At 38.0% G+C, this 16,511-nt stretch overlaps 1 protein-coding gene across 39 annotated transcripts in view; it reads right to left on the bottom strand.

Annotated features, from left to right (window-relative positions):
* LOC127802068 (cysteine synthase-like) overlaps positions 1–16,511 on the bottom strand; it is a 185,882-nt gene that overhangs the window by 11,577 nt on the left and 157,794 nt on the right. For 24 of the 39 annotated variants that reach the window (XM_052337907.1, XM_052337900.1, XM_052337859.1 and 21 more), the window contains 5 exons: positions 3,766–3,905; positions 3,490–3,671; positions 1,581–1,709; positions 1,411–1,496; positions 1,133–1,248 (listed from right to left, as the gene is read on the bottom strand). In XM_052337907.1, coding sequence (XP_052193867.1) covers positions 1,133–1,248; positions 1,411–1,496; positions 1,581–1,709; positions 3,490–3,671; positions 3,766–3,905 — 653 coding nt within the window. Of the gene's footprint in view, positions 1–1,132; positions 1,249–1,410; positions 1,497–1,580; positions 1,710–3,489; positions 3,672–3,765; positions 3,906–7,834; positions 7,894–9,718; positions 9,768–9,863; positions 9,917–9,998; positions 10,131–10,225; positions 10,358–10,444; positions 10,489–16,511 lie in introns of all 39 variants that reach the window. The other 15 variants (XM_052337777.1, XM_052337781.1, XM_052337819.1 and 12 more) reach the window with 11 other exon arrangements.

The raw sequence follows: 16,511 nt of genomic DNA, 5'->3' as shown, positions 1-16,511 counted from the left end.
ATTCACAGCACATGGTATAGTTAATATAGATCGGATGAAGAGAGGGAGACTGCACAACAGAGCATCAGCTCTCTGCCACTCAGGTTTGTTTGTGGTCACATTCTCGGCCTTGGTAGTTAGATGATCCTGTAAGCCTTGACCCATACACCATAGTTCAACCGCCTTGGACCAAGAGATATAATTGGAACTACCCATCAACTTCTCAGTAGCAATGGCTGGAGAGGGAGACAAAATACCAGAAAAGGAGCCGGATTTACTAGTACCATCCATGTTAGATAAAAGGGAGCCCTACAAGATCAACAGATCTGAAACAAACGAGTTAAATAAGCCAAAAAATAAAGGCTGGATGATCCAGCACAGAGAACAGGTGCGTTGGAGCGACGACAGATGGCGGATGCCGGTGACCGGCGGTCGCGGATGGCGACGAAACCACCGGGGTTGGGATGGATTGAAGAAGGCGAGTCCAATGGTGAAGACGGCATTGCGATCGGAGCACTGGTGAGAGAGATAGGGGCAAAAACGTCTTCGTGAATAGTGCGAAAGAGGCGGCGCGTGGCGATGGCAACGGCGACGATCCTTCGGGGGTCAACAGATCGGAGGCCGGCGAACACAACGGTGGTGGTGGTGTGCGTGATCGATGGCTGGACGGTGAAGACCCACAGCTGACCAGTAGCGCGTGCGTGGTAGAAACGTAGTGGGCGGCGACGGCGGTGGCACGACAGGCTGCGACGGTTGGTGGCGACGTGACCGACGGTGTTCGTCGGTGATGTGGGCGGCAACGACAGCGACGGCGACAGTGGCGGTGGCTAGGGTTTGTACGGTGGTTGCTCGGGTTTGTATTAAAAACTATGGTTTGTATTTTGGTTCTGATACCATGTGAAGCTTATGAAGTAAACCTAGCTTTTAATATGTATAAAACCACTTAATTAAATTCATAGACTATACACCTATATATACATACAAATACAATGGGCCATGGGCTCTATCATAGGCCATGGGTTCTATCATAGGATTAACCCTAGACTATAACCATATAACTCAACATAAAGTCTAAAATATTAGCCATTCATCTATGATCAAAAGATAAATCAACACAAAATTCAGGTAAATAAAAGTAAAACTTTGGACTTACCGGACCAAAAATTGCTCAGACTTCTAAGGAAAGGAAAGAAAGATCGTAGAATTCGTGCAATCCCACCTAGTACCAAAACAAGTGTCTCATCCCACTGTTTCTGAGCAGTGTTACGGCTGCATATCCACAAAGAGATGACATAGCTAGTAGAACAGGATCTTAAGAAAATCAAGTAACCAAGAACTGGGCAAGGAAAACATAAAAGGAAAAAAAGCCTAGAAAACAAAAGAGAATAATCTGCTTTGGGATCCACGTGAAATAATCTAAATTTTATCTACCTATGATGTATGAGCATGTGAACTGCTTTTCCTCCTCGAGTTCCAAGCTCTTTCCCTTGCCATTCATCTTTTGATGACGTTGCAGCCTTTACACAAGATTTTGAACTTTTAGGATGGGCAACAAGAGTGTCATAATGTATTTATTTTTGTTCTAAATATTTTCTGCTTACCATGTGAGAAGCACGATCTAATGTGGGGAAGACGTAATTCCAGAGACAATCCTCCCACATACTCTTGGATAGTTTCTGTCCATGACTTCCTAGTGTTTGAAAGAGTGTCCTGACAGCAGAATTTCTGACCTGAGAAGTATTGGGCCATCCATAGCCAAAAAGGTATCATGTACATAAGAAACAAAATTAGTAAAAATTTTACCCATTCCCTTGATAGTTAACAAAACAAACTGGAAAGAAAATAAGAAAATCGTGAACAGCAGTAAATAATGACACAAGTAGAATATATAGGAGAGAAGTTTACTTGCTCTACGGACTACCAACAAACTGGCAAGGAAAGAAGAAATTTGGAAAAGACTTTAAATAATTATACAGAGAGGATATAGCAGATAAAATCTCATGTTTATGTTGTATTTTGTTTACTGATATTCATTGATAACTTGTGGGAGTTAAATCACTGCAATAGAAATATCTTTCCCAGAATGTTTATCCATAATTTGATGAAATTACAAGCATAACCTCCATTTACCTCATTTACTTTGTTTTCACAGAAAGCTGGATGATTTCTGAAAACAAGAAGCTAAAATAACATGCCTCTAAATTGATGGAAAAATAATAATCCCTAAAGCATAGGCCAGGTATTTTTCTCATCATGAAAATATCTCATCTTATTCTCTTAGTTCTTGTGTAAGTATGCCTGCCTTGATGAGTAAAATTGCAGCATCTGTCAAAGACCTAGAGAAAGCTAGTTTGAGAGATAAGATGGCTAATACTTGTAATAACACTAAACTAAGTTGTATATTGCTCTCCTCTTAGCATTCACATGCAGGATTAACACTGGGTATGACTTTTGTGGAGAAAGTGAATCAGGTGGACATCAGCAGTGTCTCAGCTATCAACCAACAGTTAGAACTGATAGCTAATAGTTATTGATATGGCGTGTCTCACTTTGGACTAGACAACTGTTACAACATGGCAATGATTACATGTTAATAAAAGCAGAGATTCATTTTTTTGAGACCTTGTATGATTTTTCATGATTCTAAATCCAAAATAATTGTCAAAATTACACTTAATAGCATATACCGAAATCCAGTTCTTGTTTTTTCTTCAGTTAAACTGTATGAGTTTAATACCCTTATTTTTATTGAAGTTTTTAACTAATTGTCCCTAGCAATGGATAAACTCACTAAACACAGCTATGCAGAGGTGCCTTACATTGTCTTGGTGGATGAGACAAAAGAAGGCCATAGAGAGAAATGATTGGCTAATTAAAATCATGTAGCTGACCCTCTGGGATTAGGATTGATATGACATTGTTGTTGTTATGATGTTATCCATTCTATTCATGAGCAAAGAACAAAATCAAGAGCCCCTTGTAAATTGCATCAAGAACACTGAAAAAGGGAATAAAAGATAGGGGCATCCCTAGTGTAAGGTCATATTTCTATGCAATCTTTCCCCTGATTTTTTGTAGAGAGGTTGTTCCCACAACTCAAACTTGTGACCTTCCAATTTGCTATTTGTTGAATTCTTGTAGCTATAATCCGTCTTGTTATCTCATTTACAGCAGTAATTTCACAAGAACCACTCGACAAATTCAATCTATTATTTTACCAATAAATCACTGTGAATGTTTTATGGAGCACTATCGAAAAAAATCATATATATGGATAATAGTTAGCAACCAAGTAGCAACTATTACAACAAACTATCAGGTAGGAGAGTATTTTGACACTAAATTTATTATGGTCAATAAACTGGATAGGAATGCCAAGCCATCAAATCTGCAGCACAGTACCGTAACTTCTGAGCCTTAGTCACTGGACAAATAATGGTGTACTTTTATGCAGCTAAGAATCGTGGGAAGAATAAATACATCTAGTGTCCAGTGTCACAAAAAACATACCTCTGGCCTCTCATCGGATCCTAGCTTTTGAAGCAATGAGAAAATGGAGATTAGCAACTTGTCCCGGTTGACTATATTCACTAAGGGAGGTTGATCATTAACTCCACTGACAGAATTGGTAGCCTGTCTGTCCCTATTTGCATCATCCATTTGCTTTGGAGTCAACTGGACAGCCAGTATTCCTGTAATGTTAGCACAGAGGAAATGCAAACTTATTTCTGTAAGTTTATAGCAAAGGCAACTGATTGATTAGTAGATTTACAAGGCCATGTAGACCTGCTTTCTTTTCTTCATTCAGCCCATAGAGAGGCCCCCTTGCAATAAAATCAGTCATAGTCCACAAAAGGCCCACAGCCGTCAAGCTAATATTCAATTCAGTCTTTTGAGCACTATATGCTCCAGCAACATCTATACATCTGCAAAAAGTTTGATATACTGGTATTAGCCAAATAAATGTGAAGCATAGATGACATAGAAGATACTGACATGGAAATTTTACCAAGTTCAAATCCCTGATCCCAACTATTTGGTTGCAGACAGGACTTCTAGTTCCCTGGTGTGCTTTAAAGTAGGACCATGATAGGTCCCGGTTCAATGGACTTATCAAAGAAGGTCCAAGAGGCAGGGGTAGGGTGGTAAATTGGCTAGCTGGCATAACAGCTAGCCATGTGCGTAAGGGATAGAGTGGGGAAATTGCTGGGTTGTGTAACAACCTAACAAGTGTGCGTAATAGAATGCGGTTGAGGAGGAGAAAGGGATATATGTAGAGGGTGAAGATATTGGTAGGGGGAGAAGATTTTGGTATTGAGTTCTTGGGAGAGTTAAGGGCTTCTCGAATGCTCAGTTTTCTTCTTGTAATCGGATTGAGTTGGTGAATTGAATAGAAGTTTCAGTGTTTTCTTTTCTGGTTCCTATCAATTTGGTATCATAGTGTCATCGATCCTAATGGTGAACTTGACGGACCGAGTAGGAAAATTGGAAGGGAGGATGGAAGGCATGCAACGGGAACTTAATGCCATGAGGGGTGTGGTTCAATCGGTGGGGAAGAACGTAGTGAGCTTGTTGGAACGGTTCGCTTGGATGAGAATGAGGTGGGAAGAGCAGGAACGGGAGAGGAAGAACGAGGAGAGACGGGAAGACCAGGAGAAAGGGAGGAAGGGGAAATAGTCTGGCGAGCACTTACCGATGGGGTCGTCCCTCACTGAGAAGGCCACGCCAGAATTGGGAAATCGGCACAAGAAAGCTGGTGGTGAGTACGACGTCTATGGGAGGTCGGATAGAAGGGGCCAACACCTGGAGATGCCGGTGTTTGAAGAAGATGACTCGAACGGTTGGGTGTTTCGGGCCGAGCGATACTTCTCCGTGAATTAGTTGTCGGATGCGGAGAAGTTAGACTCCGTTGCTCTCGGCTTCGAAGGAGCTGCTCTTGCTTGGTTCCAGTGGGAGCAACGAAGGCGACATGTGAGGAGTTGGGCGGAGCTTAAGGCGACGGGTGAGGAGTTGGGAGTGGCTAACGAGGAGAAGATGGACATGGCAGCACTGTGTTTGGAGAGTGCTGCACTTTCATGGGTCTAGTGCGAGCAACAGAGATGAAGAGTGAGAAGCTGGGAAGAGCTGAAGGGGCTACTGAGGAATCGCCTAGGGTCCATGCAGGAAGGCGCGGTGGAGAAGTTGGACGAGTTGCATATTAAAGGGGAATTGGTGGTTGAGCAGAACTTGGTGTCACGAGGCAAAGTGGTTGCCGATGACAATGGTGTTGGGGAGTTCTTCGGCGAGGCAGAAGGGCAACCGATGATCGGTCCATTTAAAATGCCACGGACGGCCTGATCCGATGACAACCAAGGAGAGCATCTTGCCAAGGAAGGGGGTGCCATCAACAGTCCATGTTGTCTGGGAAGTTGGTTTGACTCTTAGCCAGGTTTCTCATAAATTTTACATGGGGTTGGTTGATAATGGAGGGCCCGCCATGTATTCTCACCATCATGAGGGGGTGGGTGCCTCGTCCAAGTAGGTCATGATGGTGGAAGGGCAGCATGTTTCTAGAAGTCGAGGGCTCAATTTGCATTCTGTTGTGGAGCCCAATGGTATAGACCCAAAGATCTTAAATATTGATGGGAATTTCGGCATGAAAGTTATCTACGGAGGATTGGCTGCTATTGCTCTAAGAAACTTGAAAGTGTGGATCATGTTTAGGGTGCCAATAGGCTCTTCAAATACACTATCTATAGTTTATGAACGAGGCCATCTCTTCTCCAAAGTTAAAAAGAGATGTCATTTGATGGTCGGGGTTGCTGAGGTTGATCAGATTCTCAGCCTAGAAGGGAAACTGATTATTCGCGATAAGGTGAAGATTATCAACGAGGTGGAGGAAAGGATTGGGGGGTTGGCGTACAAGCAGTCTCTACCCCCATCGTATGTGTTAGAGGTGCTCATGCAATGGAAGGGGCTACCCCCATTGGAAGCTACTTGGGAGCCTTACCTTTTGATCCAATAGCAATTTCCAATTTTCCACCTTGAGGACAAGGTGAAAGTTTGGCCAGGGGGGGGGGGGAGGGAAGTAATGATAGGTCCCGGTTCATTGGACTTATCAAATAAGGTCCGAGAAGTAGGGGTAGGGTGGTAAATTGCCTGGCTGGCATAACAACCAGCCATGTGCATAAGGGATAGAGTGGGGAAATTGTTGGGTTGTGTAACAACCCAACAAGTGTGTGTAACAAAATGCGGTTGAGGAGGAGATAGGGATATATGTAGAGGGTGAAGATATTGGTAGGGGGAGAAGATTTTGGTATTAAGTTCTTGGGAGAGTTAAGGGCCTCTCGAATGCCCAGTTTTTTTTCTTGTAATCGGATTGAGTTAGTGAATTGAATAGAAGTTTCAGTGTTTTCTTTTCTGGTTCTTATCAGACCATGAGAGCAAAAATGCCCTTGGTCTTAAGTGCCAGAAGCTCCACTTAGAAGGAGCACGTACAATACAAACTGGATATGACTATAATGTTGAAAGATAAAAAATGGAATATTCCTTGATGGAATATGACTATAATGCTGTCGTAAAGTAGTGCAATACCCTCCATCATGATAAAAAATGGAATATTCCTTGGTGGAATATGACTATAATGCTTCGTAAAGTAGTGCAATGCTCTCCATCATGTACAAACACACGCATCCAAAACCAAAATATATATAATACAAAATAATTAAAAAAAGAAGTATTTTTTTCTTTTAGAATATGATAAGGTCCTAAGAATAGATGAAGTATGGTAGTTGCAATGGTATAGAAAGCACTTGATAGGGTATTGGCAAGAACTTATAACTTATGTGGTTTAATAACGACAGAGTGTCAAGGACATTTATAATAAAAATGCACTATGAAATACAAGAAATACATGAACTAAATGTCTTGCAAGGTCAATTGATATTCGCAAGAATTAATGACTTTGAAATACTAAGATACACCAAATTGCATGATAAAAAAGATAATCCAATCATTTAATCCATCTATGATTTGCAAAGAGTCCACATTGTGCATTAAATATAACACCATTATTGGCTAAATAAAGAAATTAGACAATAGATTACAGCCACTTACCTATGCCTTTTATAAAAGTGGATGGGCTATCAGATTTCTTTAGAGAGAGTTTGAGACTGGATTCCAATATCACTGAGCAGGTCAATGTGCCAAAATGTATGGTGCAAAGATTCTTTGAGGGATAATTTCAAGGGAAAAGGAACAAAATGAGATTACTTTGCTTCATTAAGGCCGAGTCCACATTCCACATTGGAGTGCAGAGTTCACAGCAAAGAACATCATTGAGCACTGCAAGCAGATGCACTACTAATACTACATGTAATATCATATCACTGCATTCCTATTGTCAACCAATATATGCAAAATACTCTCCTCCAGCTAAGTAGCTTTCCTATGTTGCCTCCTTAATCTTGTGCACCATCTAATAACCCTACATTCCACTGCCTGAATTTGAGCTTCTGTTAAATTAGGCAGGATGGTTTCCCACAATGGCACTCAGTGAACAAAAAACTACCACAAGTCAGAGGAGCCTATATAAGAAATAGGAGAAAAGAAAAAGTTAATTTCAAAATAGTCCAATGGCAACTTATGTCCATAGCTTTTGGCAGGTTTTCCAATCCTGTGTATCCAATATTTTTCTATTGATTCTTCTATTGTACTCAAATCCCGGGTTTCCTTCTTGCACAACAGACACCTCATAAAAAAAAAAAAAAAAGCAATGCATGGCCAAGTGCATTTTCTTTAGACCAGAAACTTCAATACAGGAATAAAGCAAACTTTAATGCAAGACATAAATACAAATGCTAAGACAGGAACTTACACTTGAAGGCAGTCCGCAGGAATAGTTGAGAGACCATCATTCATAATGATTCGTAGACTCTATCAAAGAAGAATTTAAATCAGCTAGAATCTGAAATAAACTACTCTGGATTATTGTATAGACATAAATGATGTTCTAAAAACACAACAGTAGAATGAATGCATTAACAAAATGATTATCAGAAGGATAGACGAATCACTTAGTGGTCAAAATATAACAATTGCTGCACAAAAAAAAGGGTTATATTTGCCCAGTATAACAACACCTGAAGTAAAACATAGATTTAAGTGATTCAAAAAGAAAAAGAAGGATGACAGTTCCCTGCCAATCAAATAAACTTTCACTTTTGGTTACTTGTTTATGCTCAAGGTAGATCTAAGGTGTTCTATTTTCTGCAATTTCCACCATAAGTTGATGGGGTTTTATCATAAGAGTTATAAAATGTTAAAGCTGGAACATCTGGACAGCTTTGGCAGGTTGAGTTCGGCTCAAATTTAGACCCTAGCTAAATTTTGATAAAATGACCTTGAATTGAAAGCAATAGATTTATAGATTCCCAGCTATAAAGTTCTGAGCCATTCAAAACTGGACAATTTTACAGGAATAGAAATTTTATATTATTCGTGTCTAGAAGTTTAGACTTATCAATTTTTTAGTTATTTTCCCTATTCTAATACATTAAGTCTTGTGCATTGAAATTATTGTATGCATACGAATTTAGACAATGGCAAGATTCTCTACATTGAAACTATTTGCGGATGACATTATGTTGGTGGATGAGACAAAAGAAGGCATGAATGGTAAGCTTGAGATATGGAGGAACACTTTAGATTCTAAAGATTTTCAGTTATGTAGAGTGAAAAACAAATATACAAAATGTAAGTTGAGTAAAAAAAATAAGTGTGGATAATATTTTGGTAAAATTCAAAGATTTAAGTCATATCAAGAAAAGATTAGTTCAAATACCTTGGATCAATCATCCAACGAGATGGGGATCAATAAAGATTACCCATAGAATTAAGGCAGGATGATTAGAAATGAAAAGTACATCTGACATTTTATGTGATAGTAAGATCACATTAAAGCTAAAAGGAAAATTTTATAAGATCGCCATAAGACTAGCTTTTTTGGCATGGCACTAAATGTTGGGCGGTAAAGCACCAACATGTGAACAATATGAGCATAATAGGGAAGAGGATGCCAAGATGGATGTTCAACCATAGGATAAATTTAGAAATGAGGTTATTCTTAACAAGGTTAGAGTGGCTTCTAGTGAAGATAAGATGTGTAACACATGGGTAAAATGATTTAGTCATGTAAAGATGAAGACCAATAGAGGCTCATATGAGGAGAGAGGATGGAATGGAACAAGTAATGTAGAAAAAGAGGTAGATGAAGACTAAGAAAAACATGGTGAGAGACACTTGGATACGATGTTAATTATAAGGGCCTTACAAAAAATAAGGTCTTAGATAGAAATGATTGATTGGGAGGCTAGAAAATAAAGCCTTAGTGGGATAAAAACTTGGTATGTTGTTGTATTCTTGATGTTTAAGTTTCTCATTTATCAACTATATACAGAACAAAAGGCATTGCCATGAAATGTAGTCGTCCCTAGGAATTTTGGGGTGTTAGAAAAAACAAGCACTGGAATTTAGGGGGGTGACGAAACAAGTGATGAAGGAAGTTAATTCTCCAATAAAATAAAATCAAGCATATAGAGGCATAGCCATGAAATTGTGTATTCACTAAAATTGCATACTAGACCAGAATAAGATGCATCAGACGGTATATTTTCCAAGGAAAATAATGAAAGTTAGCACAAGCACAAGCTTAAGCTTTCACATTCTTCAAAGACTCAGTAAATGTATTTTCTTTTCTAACCTGGAAACCCAGTGTGACAAGATCCTTTTCTGCAGCATCAGCTACGGACCTTAAAAACAACACGAAATAAACAGGCTCCGCCAAAGTAATATATCAAAAAGACACAGAAGGTAACTGATAACAACTTGGAAGATACAAGGCAAACCTCAACATTTCAAGAATGTTTGGCCAGCTGTAGTGCAACTTCTCTCCATGCCTCTGAAAGTTAATTTAGAGAAAAGGGCATAGTTTAAAAATCATGATATACTGGGCATGGCTGTTCCCAACATGTAAGAATTACCTCTAGAACATGCAGAAGAATCTTCAGAGAACCAGCACGAACATCAATGCTTTGAGTTGAGAAGTATAGAACTTGTAATGGAGATATTACAGCACATTCAAGTGATCTAAGATCTGTGTTCAAGGATTCAACCTGTAGAGTGAAAGAGACACAGAGAGGTGTCAACAAAATTTAGGGGGGGAAAAGGGGGATGATTCTGTGAATCATAATATGAAGATAATTCTCACATCAGAAGATGTGCCATACAGTCTGGATGCTGGGTGTTCCTGAAACTGATCTGAACCCAAAACAGCACATATTGATTGGTCTAGCGCACCCAGTCCCATATTTTTTAAGAGTTGATTAGGACTATTAGCTAGCTGCAAAATACTCAATAATGTCAAAAGGTCAGTAAATGGGAGTAAGCATTATAGGTTATGAATTAAGAGAATGGTATGTGAAACCACCTCAATAAAATGTGCAACAACTTGATCCCAAAGGGGCTCCACCCCTGCAGCATTGTACATAAATTTAAATGAAGCAATTGTACATTGTAGCTCAAGAAGAAACAAGTTTGAGGAATCCTAACTACTTATGGTTGCTTCAAGTTGAAATTTTCATATTCCAAATGCATCGACGTAAACACCAAAAATTTTGGCAAAGATAATTATGGAAATATAAGAAAATCCAGACATGGATAAATATATAAGAAAAAATAATAATAGGTATAGATACTAATATAAATATAGAAACAAGTAACATATATGCGATACCAAATCAAGTAAGAATAGGCATACATGCTTTCCTAAATAAATATAGAAACAAGTACATCTTATGGCCAATCCAAGTAGGAATATGGATATTTAGATGTGTATATATATTACATAGAGGGGGAGAGATAGAGAGCGCGCACACACGCACACACAAAGAAGGATTGGCATAAGGAGTCATTGGCAAGTTTTTGTCTAGCCAAGTTGCTCAGAAGGTCATATTCAAGTTTGATCTTGTAAAATTGCACACATTCAGGGGTGAGTAGACAATACATATTGTGTTCATTGCCTTGTCAATTATCATGCATACATAATTTCTTTTTGCATCAATTGAAATTTTCAATGCTAGTGGAAAAATTAATTTTTTCCTTTATGCAAAATTCTTTATGTCAAATATGGTAAAACCTAGAGTGTCAGGACAAAACCTTTAATATTCCTTCTATTTTTCTCATTGGTTAATGGGTATTGCTTTGGATATGATTATAATACAAAATTACCAAGATCTGTCAATTGATTCAATATGAATGGAATTTTTAATACTGTTGACTGATACATGGATTTTTGCATATAATAAATGTTTTGAGAGGAACTTTGATAGAATATTGTAAATAAAGGCAGTAAACGTTAGTCTCTGTGCACCTTGATTTGACCCTAGTTAGTAGGTGATGTTAACCCTGTGTGTTGACCAGCACATTGGGATTTGTTATATATTTTGGCACGAATGTGGCCAAAAATTGAATTGTTATATGGATTCATTATGCTTAGCATACTCCCATTAAATTGAAAGTATTGGCTTTTGGATCAGCTTTAAGAAAGAAAATAATTTTATTGAAAAGAAAAGTATTTTCCTAAAATAAAATTTTATTGCTATATTATGAAAAAATAAATTTTCTTGCATTTATTCAATGAGAAAAGCTTCCCAACATAAAAACTCGTCGTCTAAATTCCCCCATAATATATGTTGTTCTATTCACTGGGTTTCGACTCATTATAGATACTTTTAGTTATTTTTAGGTCACAGTTCAACTGTGGAACCGATGCTTTAGACAATTTGAGGAAGTAAAAGTTAGTTTGGTTCATCTTAGCTTAGGTATTTCATTATTAGTTGTTATCTTAGCATGGCATTCTTAGTAGTTTGCTCTGGTAACAGACAAGGATTGTACAAAAAGTTATTTATGGGATTGATATTTTGATGGTTCAGTTATTGGATATTGTTATGATTGTCATGATATGATATATACAAAGGTGCAGTTGATCCTAATGGGCCTATGATTCATTAAAGATTAGGCACCAGTCATGGACCCCTGAGCGGGTTGTGACACACACCCTACAAAATGCAGTTTTTCATGATGAAAGAGACAAGTCAAAAACATGCCAGCCACCAGTGAACTTTATTATATGTTTCTCTAACATGATCCATCAATGGTGTCAAATTGTGAATAATCTTCAGAATTCAAGATCTGAGGCAAGCAACGACAATCCATCCAAAAGTATAATAACATTTAAGTACAGAATACTCCCACCAAGATAATAGATGCTGATAAGTGCAGAACTTTCGAATAACATCATAATGTAAACTTCAGGAAAAATAAACTGCACATAATACTTATTTACTTCTATATCATATCAGAGGGCCAGCATCTACAAATCCAATGAGATAGCCAAATCATAACTTATGATACAGAAAATGCAAGAAAAACATAAGGAACAAAAATTTGATAACAAATTTTTCTTCTACTTTAAGGCAGAGCGTGAATGCTTTTTGTACATAAGTTTACCAGCTTCATTTGTTTAAAACAAGAAAAGAAATTTGTTGAGAGCAAATAGGTAGCACCAACATCAAGCTTATGGGAACAATGTGTCATTTCACTTCCACCAAACAGCAGAAACATTTTTTAGTTCCTTAGAAAATGATACAACATTTTACTGGAAATTTGAAATTTCAATGTTTCCAATGAAACATTCGAAACAGAAGAAACAATGATTTGTTTCTGAACAGATTTTGTTCTAAGGGTATAACACCCGAGAAGTTCAACTAAGTTTGTGGAAATCAAACTTGTTAATTGATTCAATGAACAGAAATCTATTTATACAATTTCTAGTCTATCTAATCCTAATATTTAGGAGATAAGATGCAGCAAAAAGATAAACTACAACAGAATTTAAGCAATAAATAATAAAAGATAACAACCACATCTACTATTATTTCTCCTGATTTCTACGAGCTTTAATCTTCAAACCTTCTGCTTATCTTTCCAACTCCTTTAGCAGTCTTCTTTATCTCTTTAATCTCGGTAACACTCCCATTTCACTTAGGACTCTCCAACACCCCCCCCTCCTCAAGCTAAGGAATAGATATCTCTCATTCTTAGCTTGTTGATGAGAGTCTCAAAACCTGATTTTGTCATGGATTTGATGAGCACATCTGCTACCTGTTTTGCTGTATGAATATATGTCAGTTTGATGTCTCCTTCTTCAATCTCCCATTGGATGAAACTCCGGTCAATCCTGACATGTTTCATTCTATCATGTTGTATTGGATTGTTAACAATACATATAGCTGATTTACTATCACTGTAAAGCTTTGTTGGCTTCGTTAGTGGTAGTTGTAGATCCTCCATTAATCTTACCAACCAAATTAGCTCACAAATACCTTGGGCAATGGCCCTAAATTCTGCCTCAGCACTGTTTCTTGCCACTACAGATTGCTTTTTGCTTCTCCATGTGACTAGGTTACCCCACAATTTTGTGCAAAAACTTGATGTAGACCGGCTGTCCATCACTGATCCTGCCCAATCTGCATCAAAATATCCTTCAACCCCCCTTTCATTACTCATTTGAAATAATAATCCCTTACCCGGTGTTCCTTTCAAGTACCTCAAAATGTGGAATACAACTGCCATATATTGTTGTGTTGGAGCATGCATAAATTGACTTATGATGCTCACATAATAGGCTATGTTTAGACGAGTTAAAGACAAATAGATTAGTCTTCTAACTAGCCGTTGATACCTTTCTTTATCCACCTGAGGATCATTATCTCTCTTCACATATTTCCAATTTCTTTCTAGAGGAGTGTATCTTGGTTTGCATCAAATCATTCATGTATCTCTTAAAAGATCAAGAGTATATTTTCTTTGAGATATTATCATACCTTCTTTACTCCTTGCAATTTCCATCCCCCAAAAATACTTCATTGTTCCCAAGTCCTTTAGCACAAATTCTGCCTTTAGCTTCTGTTTTAGGGCTGCAATTTCTCGAACATCATCCCCTATAACAATTATATCATCTACATATACAATCAAAATGCATCCTTTTCCATTGGTATGTTTGATAAATAAAGCGTGGTTGGCCTTCCCTTGTGTGTACCCGAATTGTGTCAAAGTAGAGCTGAATTTCTTAAACCATGCTCTAGGAGATTGCTTTAAACCAAAAAGAGATTTATGAAGCTTACATACCTTGCCAATCCTCTCTTTTTTCTCAAACTCGGGTGGAATTTTCATATATACTTCTTCTTCTAATTCTCCATTTAGGAATTCATTCTTGATATCAAATTGAAATAACTCCCAATCCAAATTCACAGCAATAGACAATAATACTCTAATGGAGTTTAATTTAGCAACCGGAGCAAAGGTTTCTTCATAATCTATATTCCATAGATTTAAGAGTAACCTTGGGCAACAAGCCTAGCCTTATATCTGTCCACACTTCCATCTGAGTTGTATTTAACTATAAACACTCATTTGCAGCCAATGATCTTCTTATTTTTTGGAATATCAACAACCTCCCATGTGTGATTGCCTTTGAGTGCCCTTATTTCTTCCATCACAGCCTCCTTCCGTTTAGAATCAGCTAGGGCTTCTTGGATGTTTCGAGGTATATTCACTCCATCCAAAGTAGTAATGAAGGTCTTGAATTTAGGAGATAACCTGGAATATGTCAAGTAATTGGAGATTAGATGTTTCACACATGATCTTATGCCCTTTCTTATAGCAATAGGAAGATCTAACTCACTATTAGTGAGCAGTATTTTCTCCCTCAGTTGTTGGACCTTCTCTCGGTTCTAACAATTGGCTGAGTTGAGGAGCTAGATTTTTACCTCGCATTGAATAGACTTTTATTGGTTTTTCCACGTCCAAGTTTTCTCCTATATCAGTTTCCATAGGTCCTACTGGGTTTAGAGATTCATGAGAAGGAGGAAGGCTTGGACAGTGAGGCTCAAACAAGGTTGGTTGAGGATGATCAGCTGTAGCTGTTGGATTTGAATCATAATTACGAATGGGTTGAAGAATTAGGAATAGAATGGGCATAGGAATAGTGGGATCCCAATGGTTGTCCTTCATTTGAGGTGTGGTATTTGAGTAGTATAATTCATTCTCCACAAATGTTACATCACATGAGATAAGAACTTTTTGTGATGTAGGACAAAAGCACTTGTAACCCTTTTGAGTAGGAGGATACCCAATGAATATACACTTTAAGGCTCTTGGTTCAAGTTTATGACGATTTGGATTGGTTTGGTAGACATATACTACACATCCAAATACTTTGGGAGGAAGATTGTTTAGAATCCGAACATGAGGAAAAATAGATGTAAAGTTGTGCAAGGGGGTTTGATATTTTAGGACTTTGGAAGGCAGCCTATTGATGAGATAAGCGGTTGTTAAGACAGCCTCCCCCCAATATCTATTTGGAACAGAACTAGTGAACATAAGGGATCTAGCCACATCAATCAAGTGTCGATTTTTTCTTTCAGCTATTCCATTTTGCCGAGGAGTGTAAGGGCAAATACTTTGGTGATAAATCCCATTAGTAGTTAGATATTGGGTGAACGGATAACAAAAGAATTCTCGACCATTGTTAGTCCTATGAATGCAAATAGAGGACTGAAAAACATTCAAAATGAGTTTATGAAAAATCTGAAAAATGGCACATGCTTCGGATTTTTCTTTCATTAGGTATACCCAGCATACTCTTGTATGGTCATCAATGAATGTTATGAACCATCTTGCACCATTTAGGTTTGGAACTCTAGCGGGGCCCCATATATCACTATGAATCAAATGGAATAATTTAGATGGAGTATATGGGTTCGGTTGATAAGTGCTATGAGTTTGCTTGGCAAGAATGCAATGATCACACTTGAGTACCAACTTTTCTTTATTGATAAATAAATTGGGGTATAAGTGTTTCAAATATGGAAAACTAGGAAGACCAAGATGTCTATGCTATAATAAAATTTCAGAATCTAAGCTAGTTGTAAGAGAAAACCTATGTAAAACTTGACTAAGAGAATTCTTGTTATCGGAAAGCCAATAAAGTCCATCCCTCTCCTCAGCACTGCCAATCGTCTTCCCCGAGAATCGGTCCTGAAAAACACAATATGAAGGAAAAAATGTCACAATCTAAACCAAGTCTTTTGTTAACTTGCTCACTGATAACAAACTATATTTCAGGTTTGGCACATATAACACTGATTTGAGTAATAAATCAACCACATAAACACTTCCCTTTCCTTTGACCAATGATTGTGTTCCATCAGCCATCAAAATATTTAGCTCATTTTCTTCCATCTGAAACATATCGAGTGTGGCAGTAGAGCCGGTCATATGATCGGTTGCTTCGGTATCTACCACCCAACAATCCTTATTCATCTTCCTAGTGGTCAAAGACAAAGGTTGATTACCTTTTTGTGCCATAGATGCTGAGTGACCTGGTGCTGCATCCTCCGATTCCCTTGTAACATGAGAGTTTTGTAACAACT

Source organism: Diospyros lotus, chromosome 1 (assembly GCF_014633365.1).
Source record: "Diospyros lotus cultivar Yz01 chromosome 1, ASM1463336v1, whole genome shotgun sequence".
NCBI classification, from domain to species: domain Eukaryota; kingdom Viridiplantae; phylum Streptophyta; class Magnoliopsida; order Ericales; family Ebenaceae; genus Diospyros; species Diospyros lotus.
Note: the sequence above shows the minus strand (reverse complement) of the source record. Positions and strands in the feature narration are given on the sequence as shown.